The 17,550-nt window shown below is 40.8% G+C and overlaps 1 protein-coding gene across 1 annotated transcript in view; it reads left to right on the forward strand.

The window, feature by feature from the left end:
• ERBB4 (erb-b2 receptor tyrosine kinase 4) overlaps nucleotides 1-17,550 on the forward strand; it is a 530,390-nt gene that overhangs the window by 404,553 nt on the left and 108,287 nt on the right. The window contains exons 21-23 of the mRNA XM_017747097.1: nucleotides 12,798-12,930; nucleotides 15,579-15,701; nucleotides 17,099-17,197. Coding sequence (XP_017602586.1) covers nucleotides 12,798-12,930; nucleotides 15,579-15,701; nucleotides 17,099-17,197 — 355 coding nt within the window. The remainder of the gene's footprint in view (nucleotides 1-12,797; nucleotides 12,931-15,578; nucleotides 15,702-17,098; nucleotides 17,198-17,550) is intronic.

Below are 17,550 nucleotides of genomic sequence, written 5' to 3' on the forward strand. Positions count from 1 at the left end.
GGGTTGTTTCAGACAGCCCTTCCCCCCCCCCCCACCTTTGCTTTTTATTGCGTGTTTAACACCACTTTTCTGGAATGATGGAGTGTTGAACATGTGATTCAGACGATAATTTGCATTTTAAATCTGTAATTGACATTACCTTTTTTGTTTGTTTTACACACCAAAATGTATGCTCTACTTCAGTTAAGTTGCGACAGCTTTTCCAGCATTGGGTCAAAACTAGCAGATTACTTGTTAATGATGATAGTATAGTTGTCTGTCAGTCCTTTTCATTTGTTTTTGCAGGAATGGAAATACCACTGTTCAATTTGATACTTCACTAGTATGTAGCAAACACAATGGTAAATGAGTTAAACGAATTAAACAAAGCAGTAAGTTTCAAGGAATTAACAAACTCCTGACTCTGGTGCTATGTGTGGGAAGTTGTACCTCAGCATTTACCAAAGGTGGAAGCATTACCACAAATACCAGCAACCATGCAGGAAGAGAGCATTAGGAAATCAAGCCATCAGACCAAATTACTTAATCTTACTATATTTTTTTTCCATGCTGTAAAGTAACGGGGTGGGAAAATGTCATATAAATTATCTGTACCTTTGGGTAGTAGTTTCAAATAACTAAATTCAATTTCTAGTGGGAAAGGGGGACTAATACAAAACTCATTTCCCATGCCATGCCCTCTTTGTTAGTTCAGCTTCCTCTGCATCTCCTTTCTGTAAAGTAGAGGTATTTTGCCTCTTTTCTTCCCCGTTACAGTGGTAGTGGATAGAATTGAACAAGAATGTAGACCCTGTGCCTCTGGAAAGGCTGACTGTTTTCCCAGGAAGGTGTGTTAGAGAGGCTTTAGAGAAGAGCCATTGGGAATAATACCTTGTATCTTGGAGTGAAGTTTAGGAACTCAAACAGCTAAAGCTTATTTTGGCTGAAAGTGAAGGTGTAGAGCCAGATTCTCCTCTAGAAGTACGCAGGTAAGGAGACAAAGTTTGGTTAAGGATGGCACTAAGTCTAGCAGACTGAAAATGAGAGTTGGGTGTCTTTGAGGTATGAAATGGGTGAAATCTGAGGGACATTCAAAGCAGCAAAATGCCAGTGCATTTCTAATGAAGGTTATTAATCCCTGGAATGATTTTCTTTGGTAATGTTCTCTTCTCCAGCATTAGACTTGTAAAATCAAGACTGGGAATTTTTTTTGCAAGCAAGACCAGTTTGTGCTGAGCCTGGAGGCAGAGGGTGGTGTGGCTCCTCCTGCCATGTGACAGGACACTTCAGTGTCTGTGGCAATCATTTCCAGCTGTGATCAGCTCTTGGCTCATGGTCTAAACTAGAATGTCCTTTGAACTTTGATTCTGAGTACTGAGTTGGACACAGACAAGCAAAGCCAGGGCTTTGGCTCCTGTCAGCTGTGGATGAGGCACAGAGTGAGAGTTCCACATGACTTTACACAAGATTTCTGTTCTGTTCACATATGCTTGCTCATTAGCAGTTAGGTCAGGTGAAATTCTGAATTTTCAGACTGTCCTTTGCTAGGAGAGCTGAGAAACTCATTCAGATCTTATCTATACTTTTGTCAAAAAGCTTCATGCCTTTTTTTCAATCTGATGTAAATTTTTAATGACGCCATCTTCACTTGCTGGTGAACAAGATCTTTTGCAGACATATTGGCTGTTTCATCAATAGAAGATAATGTCGAAAATAATTTCTGTAGTTATCTGAGATTGAGCAAACGATAAAACAGGCAAGGAAAGATTATGGGATAATGTGAAGAACAAGTGCTGGCTAGTTCTGATTGAGCTTTTCTTTGGCAGAGGGTTGTGAGGAGGTAACTCTATCTGCCTGTTGTGGTACATTTCTCAGCGGAGCTGGTAGTCTCTCATACTAAAGAGTTGTGGCATTTATGCTGAAATCTGAGAACAACTACAAGGACAAGGGCCAAGCTTTGGTTAAACGTGGTCCAGTCATGATGTAATCCCTGATTTGTCAATGATACAAAGTTTTTCTAGTAATGCCTAAAGGAAAACTCTCTGAAATGCAATCAGCCTTTTTAATGAAGAGTGTGAACTTTTCCCTCAAACAATTTGTCTTGGACTCCCAGTACTCTGCCTGTGACATAGTGTGTCCTTTGGAAACACAGGATTTCAAAGCAGTATACCAGTGCTGGACACCTCTTAAAATGCTCACTTGGATTTTTGTTACATGTTCTTATTGTACTCGCTATTCCATTTTAACTCGTAATTCTCTACTTGTTGTAAATGCAATGATGTTTAGATATGTCACTGAAATTAGGTAGTAAAGATATGTCTTAGAAGGCTGTACTAGTTTGTAAACAAATTAGTGGGAGACACCAAGTCAAAATAACAACTTAATAGGGAAATAAAAAGAGAAAAAAATATATAAAAGCAGATAACACTGGGTTAAACTGACAGAGTTAGGATATAACCTGAGTCCCTGTTAGGTAGGGTGGTGGTAGCAGTCTGGTAGAATGGTGGCTGCAGTCCTCCTGAAGCAGTGATCCTGTAGAAAGGTCTGCTCTTCCTCAGGTCCAGTGGTGGCTGTGTAGCTCCTGTCCTCTGGAAATCCAGTGGAAAGGTTGTCTGTGGTGTTCGGAATCTCAGATTATATCCAGGATGGGATGCTTGGTTCCTCCCTCTGGGTGGAGCATCTCACAAGGGGGTAATGAGTCATGAGGCCAAGTGTTGATTAGGCTCATTAACAGAAGATAGTCCGGAGGGAGTTACCTCTGAGTCAGGCGGCAGGACAATGATGGGCCATTAACAGAAAGATAGTCTGGGGGGAGGAGGCAAGGAAACACTGCCCCACCTGGTTTCAACAGCTCCTGAGGATGGTAATAGAATACACTGCAACCCAGGACAAAGGCACAGAAGCAGTAAAGCAAGCACCGTAACATGAGTGAAAAGAAGTGGTGACAGCGGAAAAGTAGAAGGAAGCAAAAGGATAGAGGATGTAGGGTTTTTTGTTATAATTTCTTTTGCTCCAAATAATCCTGCAAGGTTAGAATCTGTAGGCCTGATGTCAGTGTAGGTCATGCTGAAGAGGAGACAAGACACTGCAATCCCTGCTTTTGGTGTACAGTATGTTTATCTGCAAATTAATCCGAAAATAATGCTGGGAACATGGGCCAGAGTATGCATATCCTGTAGGCTGGTCAGAAGCAAAGAAACTGCATTGACATGGTACACTGGAGGGAAGAGGTCTAATTCCAGAAGGACAGTTCAGCAGCACGACAGTGGCCAAACCCATCTCCTCTAATTTCTCAGCAGGCTTGAATCAGCCATGGGGATATTTTCAGTTCATGACAGTGGTGTCTGTAACCATGGGCTTTGCTTGAGTGAATAGCCTTCCTTAAAAAAAAAAGTGCAAATTTCAGGAGTAAATCACATCCTTCACTGCCCCTAATGGACTGATGAAGGGAAAAAAAGAAAAGGTAAGAAGTATTCCTGCATTAAAATGGACAACTAGTTGTTAATATGCGTAGTCTCAATCACAGTAGGGATAATAGACAAAGAACAGATTGAAGAGATAATATCCTTGCTTTAAAACTGTCCCATCTCCCATAGATACGATGTTCCTTCCCTTGTGGCAGTGATGTCCTCTGCATGTGAATAACTTGGATGCAGGCTAAGTTCACTGCTGTCTCACTTCAGCTCTGGGTGAATTCTCTCTACTTTTAGTTCCTGGATCAACTGGTGGATCAGGGCTGCAAATTCCAAACTTCTGGACATTTGAGTCAACTTCTAATCAATGGATTTTTAAAATAGGGGAGCAGTTTCCAGGAAACTTCCAATGAGAAGAAGGGTATCACTAAGAAAGCAAGCCAAAACCTATAGCTGTGTCAGTATGTTTGTATATACTCTCTCAAGGTTTCCTCAGCCTTTTTGTGCTGCTGATGACTTAAACACTTCAAAATGGAATGAGAAGCAATCCCTCTCTCCCTCATGACAGAGGCAGGGAAAAAAGGTATTGAAGCCTTCTCTCCCCTTGTTTTTTTATTTTCTTAGCCCCTAATGAGCTTCAGACACTGTGAGACCTAAAAGGCACAAAGTGTCAGCAGGGTCCACTACCTGCCAGAGTACTGGTACTTAGGTTTTGGGATTTGCTGGGATGGGGAAAGGAAGGGGGTTGTGACTGAAAGGGGAAAAAGAGATTTTTAAATTGGATCACTGTTTCCTCAGATGCTTGGCCTGTTCTGTTCTGGGATTTCAGCAGCTGTTAGAAGATGAGTTTCTTTGACATTTAGAAGCTGTCTAGATAAGGCAGTAGATCTTGGAATGTTCTATCATACAGAAATTTGGGAGAAGGAGGAGCTGTTTTACTAAATAGTCATTTTCCTTGGTGTAGGCTGTACTGTACTACAAAATAATCCTAGTAAGAGAGCAGTTGGAGAGTCTGGGTTGCTCTGAGCAGTACCCTCACCATGGCCACGAGCTGCTTTTCTAATCCAGTCACATCTGTGACGGTGGAGATGGTGGGAGGTTGCTGTGTACACGAACGCAACCCCATCGTCAGCAGAGCTGAGAGCAGGATGATGCTCACAAAGGCTGGTTTCCCTTGCTCCTTTACAGCCACTGGGGTGGAAGAGATTCCTTTGGCTGGATGTGGATACAGAAGAGAGCAGTGACAGTGGGTGAGTTTGGAGCTTCTGTGCTGAGCTTTTCTTCTCAGAATGGCCTTTGGGGAAATTCTGGCAGTGGGATGGTGACTAGAATTAAGAGGAGTTGCAAGATACTCCAGAGTTTCTCTCTGCTTCATTTGGTAACATAAAATGACTGGGAGATGACTGATAAGTTATTAACATAGAAGAACTTTTGGGCATAGTACTGTATAAGGGTGACCCTGTACAAACCTGTGTCAGGAACAGGGTATCAGTTTTATGGGAGCTTATTCCCCAATAAGAAAATGAGATTTTCTAACAATTGATATAATTTGTGTAGGATGTTTAGACAGTATGCTATTCCAGTAAAATAATAGTGATAAATCCAAAAGCAGCATCAGGCATACTCAAAGAAATTCCTTATACCCTGCTCTTTATCTGCCTTCGATTTTCCTCTATATTTATGAGCACTGGCTGCATTTATTCACTGCTATGCTCCACAAAGATAAATTCTGCATATTTAGAACTCAAGTGATGAGTAGCTAAAATCTGTGTTGAAGTTAACAGCATCGTGGCCATTACTAGTGTTGTAATAAATGTCTCAAATGCTATATGTGTAATGTTATATAAACATCTGTGCCAGTGCAGAGTGAAGTGTGACTATTTTGATTTAGGTTTTGAAGGAAAGATTTTTAACAGTAGGTGTGCATGAATGTATGTAATACATGAATGATAGATGGATGCATATTTCCAAACACATCCTGCTACAAGTCCTCCATGCACTCTCATCTCAAACATAGGTCCAAAATATGCTTTAATGCCACCACTTGTTAAAAAATCTCAGCTGAAACCCATGTAAGCTCTTACTACAGAACAAATTATTGGATATGACAAGAAACTTGAAGATTGGGAACACAGTGTGATGGTTCTGTTCTTATGAGTTTAAAATGTCCCATTTTGTTATCATACTATGGTTTGGGTTGGAAGGGACCTTAAAGATCACCTCATTCCACCCCCTGCCATGGGCAGGGACACCTTCCACTATCCCAGTTGCTCCAAGCCCTGTCCAGCTTGGTCTTGGACACTTTCACAGATGGGGCAGCCACAGCTTCTCTGGGCAGCCTATGCCAGGGCCTCACCACCCTCACAGGGAACAATTTCTTCCATATATATAATCTAAATTTCCCCTCTTTCAGTTTTGATGTTTGGTTTTTCTCTTCTGGCAGTTTCCAGTGCTGAATCTTAGTCTGACTGTTTCCTTAGGTGCAGGGGCTTGTTCCCCTTGGAGAGGTGCTTGGGCAGAGGTTGGGGCTCTCTTCAATGTACAGAATTTGTTTTCATAAAGGAGAAACATAAAGCCATAAAGACTTCAGAGGAGGGAATCTGGTTCAGAATGTCAGACTTGGTCCCCAAACACAGTCCTTGAAGGACTGTAAAACAGTCCTGGAGCTTGAGAAAGCAAATGCTTGCTGTCCCAAATGACTTAAAGCTGGAACGAGTCCAGTGTTCTTAACCACTTAAACAAAATATCTGCTCTGTGGTCCTTAAATCTTCTGAATGATTACTTTCAGGAAAGACTGGCATTCAAAAAAAGCAGGCAGGTATAAAAAGAGAGATCAATGCATTTTCTGAAGAAAGATGATGATTTGGGAAATAAAGTAAAAATGAAGGACATGAGGTAGTGTTGGATCCCAATTCTTCGGATCTCCCGTCGGATTATTCAATTAGGAGAGATGGGACTATGCAATTACTCAGGATTTATTGCTTAAAATAACAAATAAGGCATTGGTCTCGAGGCATGAGATTTGCAGGAAATCATAATAATGGTGAATAGTCGCAAGACTAAGGGTTACATAGCAATTTTTAACTTTCTAATCCAACAGGCACTTAAAACGAAACTTTGTTTTGACTTTATGACCTATCACCTGTGGTATTCCCACTGCAGTGTGGCTGTGTCTTACCCAGTGATTTGTTAAGTCATGTCCACACACAGAGATCACTTTTACAACATCTAAATTCTTAACTTAACTTACAAAATCACATTATTATACTTAAAACCCTCCACCATAACACCCATTTACTTATTTTTACTTATAACTATAGAAACACAGGTTTGTGATTCTCTGTGCTTAAGGTCTATAAATCTCTGTCAATTATGCCAGATTTCTTCCAGGGTTGTAAATCAAATCCACCCTTAACTGCAGAAGTTTTTACTCCTCTGTAAGGGAGGAATAGAGAAGAAAGTAGAGAAACCTTCTTGCAGCTCCTTAGAGGTAGACAATCCACCTGTGCAGTCTACAGGTGCAGTCATGTGTGGGTTTGATTATTTCCTATGTTGAACAGCTTAATTCCAGCAAACACTTAACTGGAACTTGAGTGAATTACAGGCACTTTCCACCTGTGAAATTCAGAAAGTGTTTAAAAAAAAATAACAGAAGGAAGAGCACAATATTCAAACAGTTTTTATCCTGACAGTTATTTAAAATACTCATGAACATTCCTTCATGTTCTCTATTCTTTGTGTTTATAAAAACCTATGGCAGAGCAAAATGTTCCAGTTTTGAGCTACAGTGTGTATTCTCTATGTGACCCAGCTCTCACTGGATGTTTTGGTACCTACAGATTTGATGTGGGCTCTGCCATGTGTTTCTCAAGCGATGTAACAGGCCCTGCCATGGGTTGTGCTGCTCTGTGGTGCTCCTGGATCTGACAGTGAATGAACAGCAAACAGTGCCACCAAAGTAGGCCATGTTTCTACTGGAGAAAAGTGTGTTTTCTTGATAAATAATTTCGTGTGCACAGGCATGATGAGCCAGCTGACTGCCACTGGTTGCAGAGAAGCAGGCTGAGTTGATTGCTTCTAATAGGAATTCTTTATGCAGAGAGAAACTCCTTGAGCTAATGCTGGTAGTTTTGGTTTCAGAGCAGTCCATCAGCATCCATGGTCATTACAGCTCTAGTTTCCTTTATTTAAAGCAAAATATTACTGTTTCCAAAGAAAATGGGAAATATGACAAGTTTATAAAGGAGATTGCTCTTGCTGAACTGGCTTCACCTGAGTCTAGTGGGTTTAACTGGCTTTGTGTCACAGATAAATCAATCTACATTATATGGGGCCTGACTTGGCATATTTTAAAAAGAATGCTAATCTGTTTGTTTAAAGCACAACCTCAAAGCAGAGTCACTGTGTGAGCTCTTAACAATAGCATTCCTTCTTTAAGTTGAGGCAGAAAACAATAGGGGTGCAAGAGATTTTATTGGAACTTTTCAGTTTTAGAGGAGGAGAAGCCCATAAAAAGACTTGATATTGATGCTGTAATCCCAGAGATTTCAGTAGTTATTCCTAGTCAGATGTATTAACAGGGAGCTAAAATTGAGAGTTCTTCGTAATTTATAGTGAAAACATAACAGAGTGGTAGTTCTAAATTATGCCATTCAGACTTAAAACCAGTTTTAAAGAAATCCATTGTGTACTGTGTGTGGTAATAAAAACGCCATAGATTTTTATTCAATACATATTAATGTGTAGAATGTTAAGCTGTAATAATTTTCAAAGCTGTACTTAGTATTTATTTCTTTATCCTCATTTACTTTGCTGAGTGAAATGGGGACTCCTACATTCTTAAAAAAGAGGTGTGAGTAGAACATACCTTTACAGGCATTGATAAAGGACCCGGTGTGGGTAAGGAAGAAGCAGTTTTGTCAACAGGTACCTGTTTGTTCACATGAGCCTTGGCCAAAGTGAAAGCTGTGTCTGCTCTTTTGTGATGTTTAACTGCTGAGTGGACCCAGACACAGACTGCAACCCTGAGGTCATTTTGCATATTGAAAAGTTGTGGGTAGTTGACAGTTTGCCCATCTCTGGATTAAATGTGGAATTGGTAGTAATTGTGTAACTGTGAGATCAGCTGTGAATTAAAATTTGTGTTTACTCATGATAAAAACTCCTAATCTGCACATAAATAGGGCCATTTATCAGTATTCAAACACCCTCGGATTAGGAGGAGAGGGGGGGAAGGGTGCCTTGTTCTTGAAAAAGAGTATCAAGCAGAGCAGTCTTGGTAACATCAGATGAATCCTTGCCACTCCAGGGGGAGCAGCATTTCGTGAACACCGGGCACTCTGGAAGTTGTGGCTGTCCAACTTCGCACAGCAGAGAGAGGCTGTTGAAACATCCACAAATTTGCTTTCCAGCCTGATTGTTTATCTTGTATGTTTTAAATACTAACATTACCGTTCCAGGATTAGCAGAATCTGTCAGATCTCTGAAAGGGAAGCTTCAAAATTGGCTGAACCCCCACTAATGAAAGGGATGAGGAATGCAGAATGTGGGAAGCATCCATCAGGAAAAAATAATACCTCAATAACAAGGATTTACAAGAAGGAACTGCTTAGCAAACACTCAAGGTTGTAATGAATCCTGTTTGGATATATAGATAAAAACTCCAAGAAGGGGAAGGTTGATACAGGAACTTGCAGCCTTCCAACAGCTTGGCTTCAAAGCTCAGTTTCTTTACATCTCGTACCGGGTGGGTCAATGCCAAGGATGGAGAAACAGGTGGTGTTTGTCAGCTTTACTCCATGGGCCACAACTCAATTTCCTCTCTCCTTTCTGCTGCACTCTTCAGTCAAGAGTGTGAGATCAACCATGTACTCATCTAAATCAGTAATTAGGCTTTAATACCTGGTCTCAGGGAACTGTGGGAATTGCAGATGTCCTGATGTTTTGGAGTGGATGGAATGGTATAAGCCCTGCTGCTGAGCATCCTTGCCTGTCTTGGAATGCTAACTTTGAGCTCAGTGTCAGGTTTGGTGTGTGGGAGTGGGTGTTACATGTTTCTAAATATGAAAACACAGTACACATTTAAAAAGAAATACGTATATATTATTCATGTCTCCTAAGGGAATACTGGAATCTTTCTTTCAACTTTTAGCCACAGATACACAGTTTCTAGTTTAAGAGGCAGGATTTTCATGTAGTGATTTTTTTTTTTCTTCCCACAGCCACCCCAGCTGATGCCTTTTCCACTTATTAATTGGGTATTCTGTCCTCAGCTGAGGGAGGGATGTGGGATAGCAAATTAATTATATGGGGTTGAATTATGATTCAGGGCCATGTTTCTTGGACTGCTAAGCCTGTTTTGATGAGCATGAATACCCAGAAACACATTGCAGAGATTGTCTCCATCCTCTGGGGTAGATTTCCAGTGTATAAAGGAAAGCAGTGGCTGTATCAGGAGTTTCCTGTTGGTGGGTTTGGGTTAGTGGTGGAGCTGTAAGAAATGTGAGCTAGGATTGACTTTGCCTGTCCATTAATTATGCTGGATGGGCAGGACTGACATGGAACTACCTCTCCTTGCTTGACTTTAGCTTTTCGGAGCCTTTTTAGTCCTCCATGCTTTTAAAAATTACTTTAACATGACAGGGGCTTTTGATAGTGCATTTTTTGTCTTTTCGTCGGAATTGCTCATGGAATTAGTTTTAAGTGAGCAGAAGTCTGAGGGGGGCAAACGTCAGGAATTGCAGTCATTGAGGTGGCTGTGGGACAAGTAATGTAACATAAATAAGTGGATTAAGTCCTTAATGCCACTAGAGAAAATGAGATTTGTGTGTCCAGCTGCCTGTGAAGCCAAACAGTTTGTTAGGTGCATATGCAAAAAAGGATTGAATTAAAAAAAACCAAAATGGTAGAAGGTTTTGTTGCAGCTGCTTTGGTCAGTGCCGCCTTGCAGGGATCCGTGTTGAACAGCCCCAGCAATGGCCCAGCAGAAAGGTAAACAGCTTAATGGAATTCATAAGGGTATTAAAGGTAAGGCTCTGCAAGCATGAAAATAAGCAGAGAACTGTGGCAGGAGACCTGATGATATTAGCAGAACAGAGAGAAAAAGCAAAGTCAACCCAACAAACACAAGTGAAAATAACCCCAATGATGGGGTGGCACCCTGAAAACTGGGCTTAGGAAATAATCCATGTGTGGTTGAAAGCAGTGGTGAAGTGATAACAGGGAGCTGTGGCTGCAGAGACTTGGCATCTGGTCCTGGAGCAAATAAACCACAGGGTTGTTGACTTTGGGGCTTAGTTCTGCAGAGAGAGGAGAAGCTGCTGGGTATGTGACCACATCCAAGGCTGGGATGTTTGGTACTGACAGGATTTGATGCAAGGGTAGTGGATTTGGGAGTCAAGGCAACTGATCACTATTTGAGTGGAAAATACAGCTTTTTCTGTATTTCACTGATTTGTTTAGCATTTAAATATGTTATTTTATTGCACATTGTACTATCCCTTTCATGCTTCCTTTTTAAGCTTGCTTGATAGTATCTTTAGGTGGTACCGTCTGAAAATTCAGGTATAATATAGCATATTTCACATTAACAAGTAAAATGCTTGTTTGGTGAAGCCATTGAAAATTATTTCCTTTTTTCAATTCCCTACTAAAAATTAGGACACTTTTAAAGTCAGTGAGAGTTCACATGATGAATCATAAAGATCCATTTTGAACCCCCCTTGTACTCTATAACAATAGAAGGGCTGCAAACTTCATTTTATTTTCTTCATTACTTATGTCCCCTTTAGAACCATTTTTTTATTATGGTCTATCATGTAAATATTATTTGAACTACTTTTAGAGTACACAGTACTATAAAACTCCAATTACTTACTTTGACAACTGTTATGCTAGTTATTAATATGCACTTTAAAGCTGGGAGTTCTCCTGCCTGTTTAGTCAGTCTGTGGTTTGGTGGTGTTTGTTAAAAATTATATGACTGTTCATCCAGCATAAAAATGAATTTTAAAAATTCCTCTGCTCAAGAGCATTAGTCAGTACAAGCTCCATAGAAGGCTTTTGGTGGCCAGTGTTTTTCATAATTGCCTATTAAAGAGTTTCTTGTAATGTGGGAAGACATGTAAACAAAGAGGAGCATTGTTTGGGGTGGATATGCCAGACTCTTTAAGCTCTGCACTCAAAAGCACAGAGTAACCACTGGGGTTAGAAAAGGCAATGTGTTTTAAGGCCAGACTCCCTGGAGGAGAAGTAGGTGGTACTGGACTCATGTTCCCGAAACACCATAACCCATTTCTCAGCCAGACAGCATTCCCCTTCCTTTATTTGCAAGCTTAGAGTTTCCATCATAAAGTCTGTGAACTGCAATAGGCCTTTGTGTTAATGTGTTTACCCTGGTAGTGGTGCTTTAAATACTGGATGTGGAAGTGTGAGGCTTTCTCAGAGGTAATGTAGACACACCTTCAGGAGCCAAACCAGGTGAGATGGCACTGCTTCATGAAAGGTTGTAAAAAGAAGAATAAAGGGTTGGATAAAACAATTTAGTAGGGAGACTCTTTGAAATTTTCAGTAGCTGTGTGATACATTTTTATTAATAGGCCATAACGTACCTTTCATCATCATTCAGCTGTAACTGAGGGAGGCTTTTAGAGCACAGCAGTGACATTTCCATGATCTTGACAACAGTTAATCTGTTTCCTGGGTTTACCAGGCAGTGGTTTCAGCACCATCTATACTCTGCAGTTGTCATGCTGTCTTTTTACCCATCTTTTCAGCAACTGTCCAGCCATTGTTGGAAGGATGTTAGATGCTCTGAGTGTGTTCATGTTGGTAAGTTGTTGGTATGCTGTGAAAATACCTAATTTAAGGTACTGCTTTGAGTTTTTCTTTGGAGGGAGCCTGATTTCTCCATTGCCTGTGTAGGTGATCTCCAAATCTCGCCTGTGAAGTTCCCTCTCACTTCCTCCATACTTGGGAAGGCATATTGTGTTGGTAGTTTGGGAATTTTTTGTTGGCTTCTTTTCCCCTAAATGCACGAGCCCATGAGTTGATGTGGATGGAGCCAAAATCAGCATAGGCAGAGCTCTTGCAGGAAACTGCAGATATTTGTGTTCTCATTTTGCCATTGCAGATTTGCATTTGCCATCAAAGTGCATGTTGTGTTTCCTTGTCCACACGACTCCTCACGTGTGCATGGGGTTTTGTAAACAAAAGTAGAGTTGGTATGATGATTAGAAACAAGCAAAGACTACCATGTGTCAATGTGTTTGCCTTGACTTCCCATTTGGGCTGGAGTTCTGGTCATAAGGCAGTTATGAGCTTTCCATGTGATTGTGTTTTATGTACCCAAGTTCTTTGGTCTCTCACCCTACCTGTGAAAGTAAAGTCTCTGATTCTGATTGCTAGAACCCCCCTGATTGCCGCAGGAGTTATTGGTGGCCTCTTCATCATCGTCATCATGGGCCTGACATTTGCTGTGTACGTTCGGCGCAAAAGCATCAAGAAGAAGAGAGCACTGCGAAGGTTCCTGGAGACTGAGGTGAGCCCAGGCTGCTTCTCACATGCTGTTTGGAGAGATATGCAGGGCTGTTCTGCTTTTATATTGGAGACATTCAGGTCTTACCAGAGAGGCCTGTAGAAATCCTTTTGCTTACTTGTGCAGATTAAACCAGTGGAAAGAATGAAGCTATTTCAAGATGCTGGTTTTCTGCATAAGTACAGATTCATGGCTTCTGAAGACCAGAAAAAATTCCCTATGAACACTGGAAGGCGTGTCCCACTGGATTTCTGGACTCCCATCCTGCTCTCCACTGAACTTCTATCCCAAGTCATCAATACCTTTAGCAGCTCTCATGCTTGAATATTACAGGGTTTCATTCTGGCCATATTTAGGTTGACTTCTAAGGCTGAAGTAAGTTCCTTCAGCAAGCTCTGAAGAAACAAACTTCATGTTTAAATGCAGAGGTAGTAACCTACTGTTGTTTCCAGTGCCTACAGTACCTTTGTAGTCCAGATTTTGTCAAAGCCTATAGTAATGATCAGTAATAATAATTATGTATTTTATTAAGCCGAGCTTCACAGAGCTTAACCAATTGAAGTTCCCAGTTCTACTGGCAAAAACATATAACAGAGCTGTAGCAGAGTGCTGTGACCACTCCATCCTGCTCTTCGAAGTGTCATTAGTGGAGAGGGCAGTCTAGGAAGTATATTTAAATATAACATTAAATGTATATCTATCAGCTACTGCAGCAGTGATTACTGCCATCGCTTCAGTCCTATACTTGAGACACTTTGCAAATGATGGTGTTTTTAAAATAGGGTGTGCCTTTGTAAGATAATAAAGCTTGGAAATGCTGTTAGCTAGTGACTCTTTGATAAGGCATTATTAACAGTGCTGTTTTCTCTTCTGTTCCAAGAGTTCTTCTCCCACTCATCTCCTCTGTAGAGCCTGGGAGTAAATGATTTATGCATCCCCAGTCTGTTTGCACAAGTATCTTCATGTTTGGCTAGAATTTGTGTTGCTTGTTAAATACTGTTCAGCTGTATAGAAAGCTTAACAATACTCAGTGCCTTTAAATGAATAAATCTTGCCGTGCCTTTAAATGAATAAATCTTGCCATTGTATCAGCCCATACTTAAGCATAAATTATTTAAAGCAGGTGGTTCTCATTGCATTGGCTTTGAAGTCCAGATATCATTTTTCATTTGGTCAGATAAAAGCTGTGGCTGGCAATAGTCATGAGGGACCAGGGCCTCCTACTGAACATGTGGGGAAGCTGCTGTCTTGGCTGAGAAACTGAAGATTAAATCAGGAGCATCCTGAAATAAACACACAAGCAATTAGCTTTAGTTGAAGTCTCTCTTTCTAGCTGGAGGCTGTAACAGGACTTATTCTTTCTGTAGATCATTCTCCATAAAACTCTACAAGCCTTGTTTTAGACCCCCACAACATGTCTCCACCTCTCCCTGCCATTCCTCTGTTGGTGGACTGCGGCACAGAACCTCTTCTCATCCATCACAAACTGAAAATACAGAAGTGTGCTGCCAGTGTGCCTAATTTTCTTTTACAGTAAACCTTTCTTTCATGGTATAAATACTGGACGTCTAAAGTGGGAAGGAGGAAAGAGAAATCCCTCTAAAATAAGTGCAGCTTGTAGATTATTTCTTGGATAAACCAACTTGTTGTTTGGTTTTATTATGTTTTCTTACCCCATTAATTTCCAGATACTGGTATTTTTACCTGAACAAAACTAATTAGTCTGGTCAACTAATTAAGTAGTTCATGGTTCTCAAAGAGCCATAGAAGTAGTTCTCAAACTGCAGAGCATGGTGCATTTAGCCTTGTAAACAGGCAGCTTTGAAATGCTGCAGTGGTTTCAAACCAATTAGAGTAGGAGGAGCCCTGAATTATTTTTCTCATCCTGTAAAGGAACAGAATGTTTTTCATGTGTTGTATTGAGTATTGTCCTCTACGTGTATTTTTAATTTATTTTTAAAGAAGCATTTTTTTCTGGCAGAGATAGTATGAGATCTAAGAGCATTTTTAACTGAATGTGCCATTGTGGCTCATTTACAAAGTTTCTTGGGACATCTTGAGCAAATTGTTTAATTGCAGTAAATTAGTGGCTGTTATAAATTAGTAGTCTGCTCTAAGGTGTTTTCTCCCTAAAGCTGTCCTCCTGTGTGGTAAAACAGAAGCTCAGAAAAATTGTCCCTTCCTCAAAACAGCATAAGAATGTGATGAGCCATTTAGTCCAGGCCATTAAAAAGAAATATGGTCAACTTAAAAGACACTAAAATGGGCAAAAATAGGATGTGGTACACTGATAATAAATGCTGTATTTCTGTCTTGTAGAAAATATTTATACTGCCTCCATTATCAAAAGTCCTTGGATGTGTTACCCTGACACCAATTCAATTTCCAGCTCATAATTCCATCACACAGTTTCTGGTGGAAATTATTGCGTGTTTTAGTGAGAACTTGCTTTATCAGGTCTCTTGGTTTCGTGGTGTTGCTTGTTTGCTTTTGAAGATGAAAAATCCCTCCAAGAATTGGCTGGGCAGTGGTCAGTAGATCCCCACCACTGTCTTGTTTCAGTATTTACTTGGGTTGGTTGCTCTCAGTATAAACTTCTGATGGGTCTTCATGTTTAGCAGTGTTTGAGACTGTTGGGCTTTCCTTCGCAGCTGGTGGAACCCTTGACTCCGAGCGGCACGGCGCCCAACCAAGCACAGCTCCGCATCCTCAAGGAAACAGAGCTGAAGCGAGTCAAAGTCCTTGGCTCTGGAGCCTTTGGAACTGTGTACAAGGTGAGAGTCTTCCCTATGCAGCTGTGAGTCCCCTCTTTTTAACTTTGCAGCAGTCAAGTTCTGCATTGCAGCAGAGCAGCCTGTCCCATGGGTGGGTTCCTGAGCCCTGGGAGAGAAAGGATACTGGAATTGTGTGCAGGGAACACATCCTCAGGATCAAATGGTGACATGCAAATGTTATTTCTTGGTGAGCAAAGACATGTCAGCCCCAGTCATTTTTAAGTGCAAGAGGGCTACACAGGCTGGACTGTCCTGCTGGCAAAGTGCAGCACCAAGGTTTGCCCTTCCTTTCTTACATGAGAGCAGGACACTTTTGGAAAGCTGGATAAATTTTGTCTTTCATTTCACAAGTGTCACGTGGGCCTTGTAATAGCAACAATACCTAGTAAAACAATGCCATTACCTAAACTGTAACACTTCTTGTTTCTTCCATTGAAATAGAAAAGATGGGTTATGTCAGGGCACCCTTTAACAACTGGGATGTGAGAGTGGAACCCACAATGGAAAAAGTACTTCTGTTAAAGAAGTATTTATTTTTTAAGATCTGTTGGTCATGTCCAGATCTCAGAGGGATGAAGTAGGGCTTAGTGGGCAAGTCAAACCAATTCCCCAACCCTTTGGGAGCAGCCCAAACCTGCCAAATCAAGCTGGTAGGTCAGAGCACCTGAATCTGTCCACAAATAAGGGAGGAAAGGAAAGGAAGGTATGGGAATAGATTTATGAATAACCAGTTTGAATATACTTAGATGATAATAAAGTGATGGAGATGGATGCCATGAGGTTGACAAGAACACAGCGATAGTCAAGAAGGATGGAAAAGTAGCCCAAGACACACACAGTTTGTAAATTTTAATTTAAAATTTCCTTTTTAGCCACCTAAGTTCTTGATTCTCAGGTATTACATAATTAGACAAACAGCCCCTAAATGTTTCACTCTAAATATATTATTCTTAGGGTGTTCTGTTCCTTCATGATGTTATGATCTGGTGATAATCAGTTTTGAGAGTTTACTGATAGCTTCAAATTTGAGCATTAGAATCTAGACAGAAAATCCAGATTTTTGTTTAATTATGTCCCAATCGGTATCAGAATTTTGTCTGAGTCAGTAGAAAAAGTGCATCATGGCCATGCTGCCACTGCTGTTTAGAAACCCTGTTGTGCACAAGAAAATCAAGGGTGTTCACTGATAGAAAATGTTTCATTTTACATCAGAGTTTACTTTTGATGTAAGTAGTTTTATCGGATTTTTATTATTTTGTAACTTTGTGTATTCCCAGTTCTGAGTCTCTTAGCTGATCTGCATAACATGACAGAACGTGTCAAAAAGAACTGTGACTCTGAATCAAGTTTTTCTGATTATCTTATTAGTCTTCTGTCACCTTTTTTTCTTTTTCTAGGGGATCTGGGTCCCTGAGGGAGAAACAGTCAAGATTCCTGTGGCCATTAAGATCCTTAATGAGACCACTGGTCCGAAAGCCAACGTGGAGTTTATGGATGTGAGTAAGACACGAGCAATGTCTTTGGGTTTTGGCAGGGGCAGTGTCTTTCTGTAGCCCTCAGAGACTGTAAAGACAAATTCCTGCCAGTTTTCTTTCCTTATATTTAAATAGCAGAAGGAGGCTTGTACACAGCGCCTGGCTGGGCTGGGTTTTCCACTGCATATGCCCCAAGATACTTGGAGTTTTCTTATAAATTGTTTTTCTGTCAGTATCAGACTAAAACTCCTCTGTCTCATGGGCCAGATATTCTATCTTTCTGTGGCAGAAAAGCCATGGAAGAGAGAGGAGGAGTTTCAGGGGAGCATCTTACCATGCATGCAGGTCTGTACTGGTGCAGAACTCACAGGAAC

Source organism: Corvus brachyrhynchos, unplaced genomic scaffold (genome assembly GCF_000691975.1).
Source record: "Corvus brachyrhynchos isolate BGI_N302 unplaced genomic scaffold, ASM69197v1 scaffold671, whole genome shotgun sequence".
NCBI classification, from domain to species: domain Eukaryota; kingdom Metazoa; phylum Chordata; class Aves; order Passeriformes; family Corvidae; genus Corvus; species Corvus brachyrhynchos.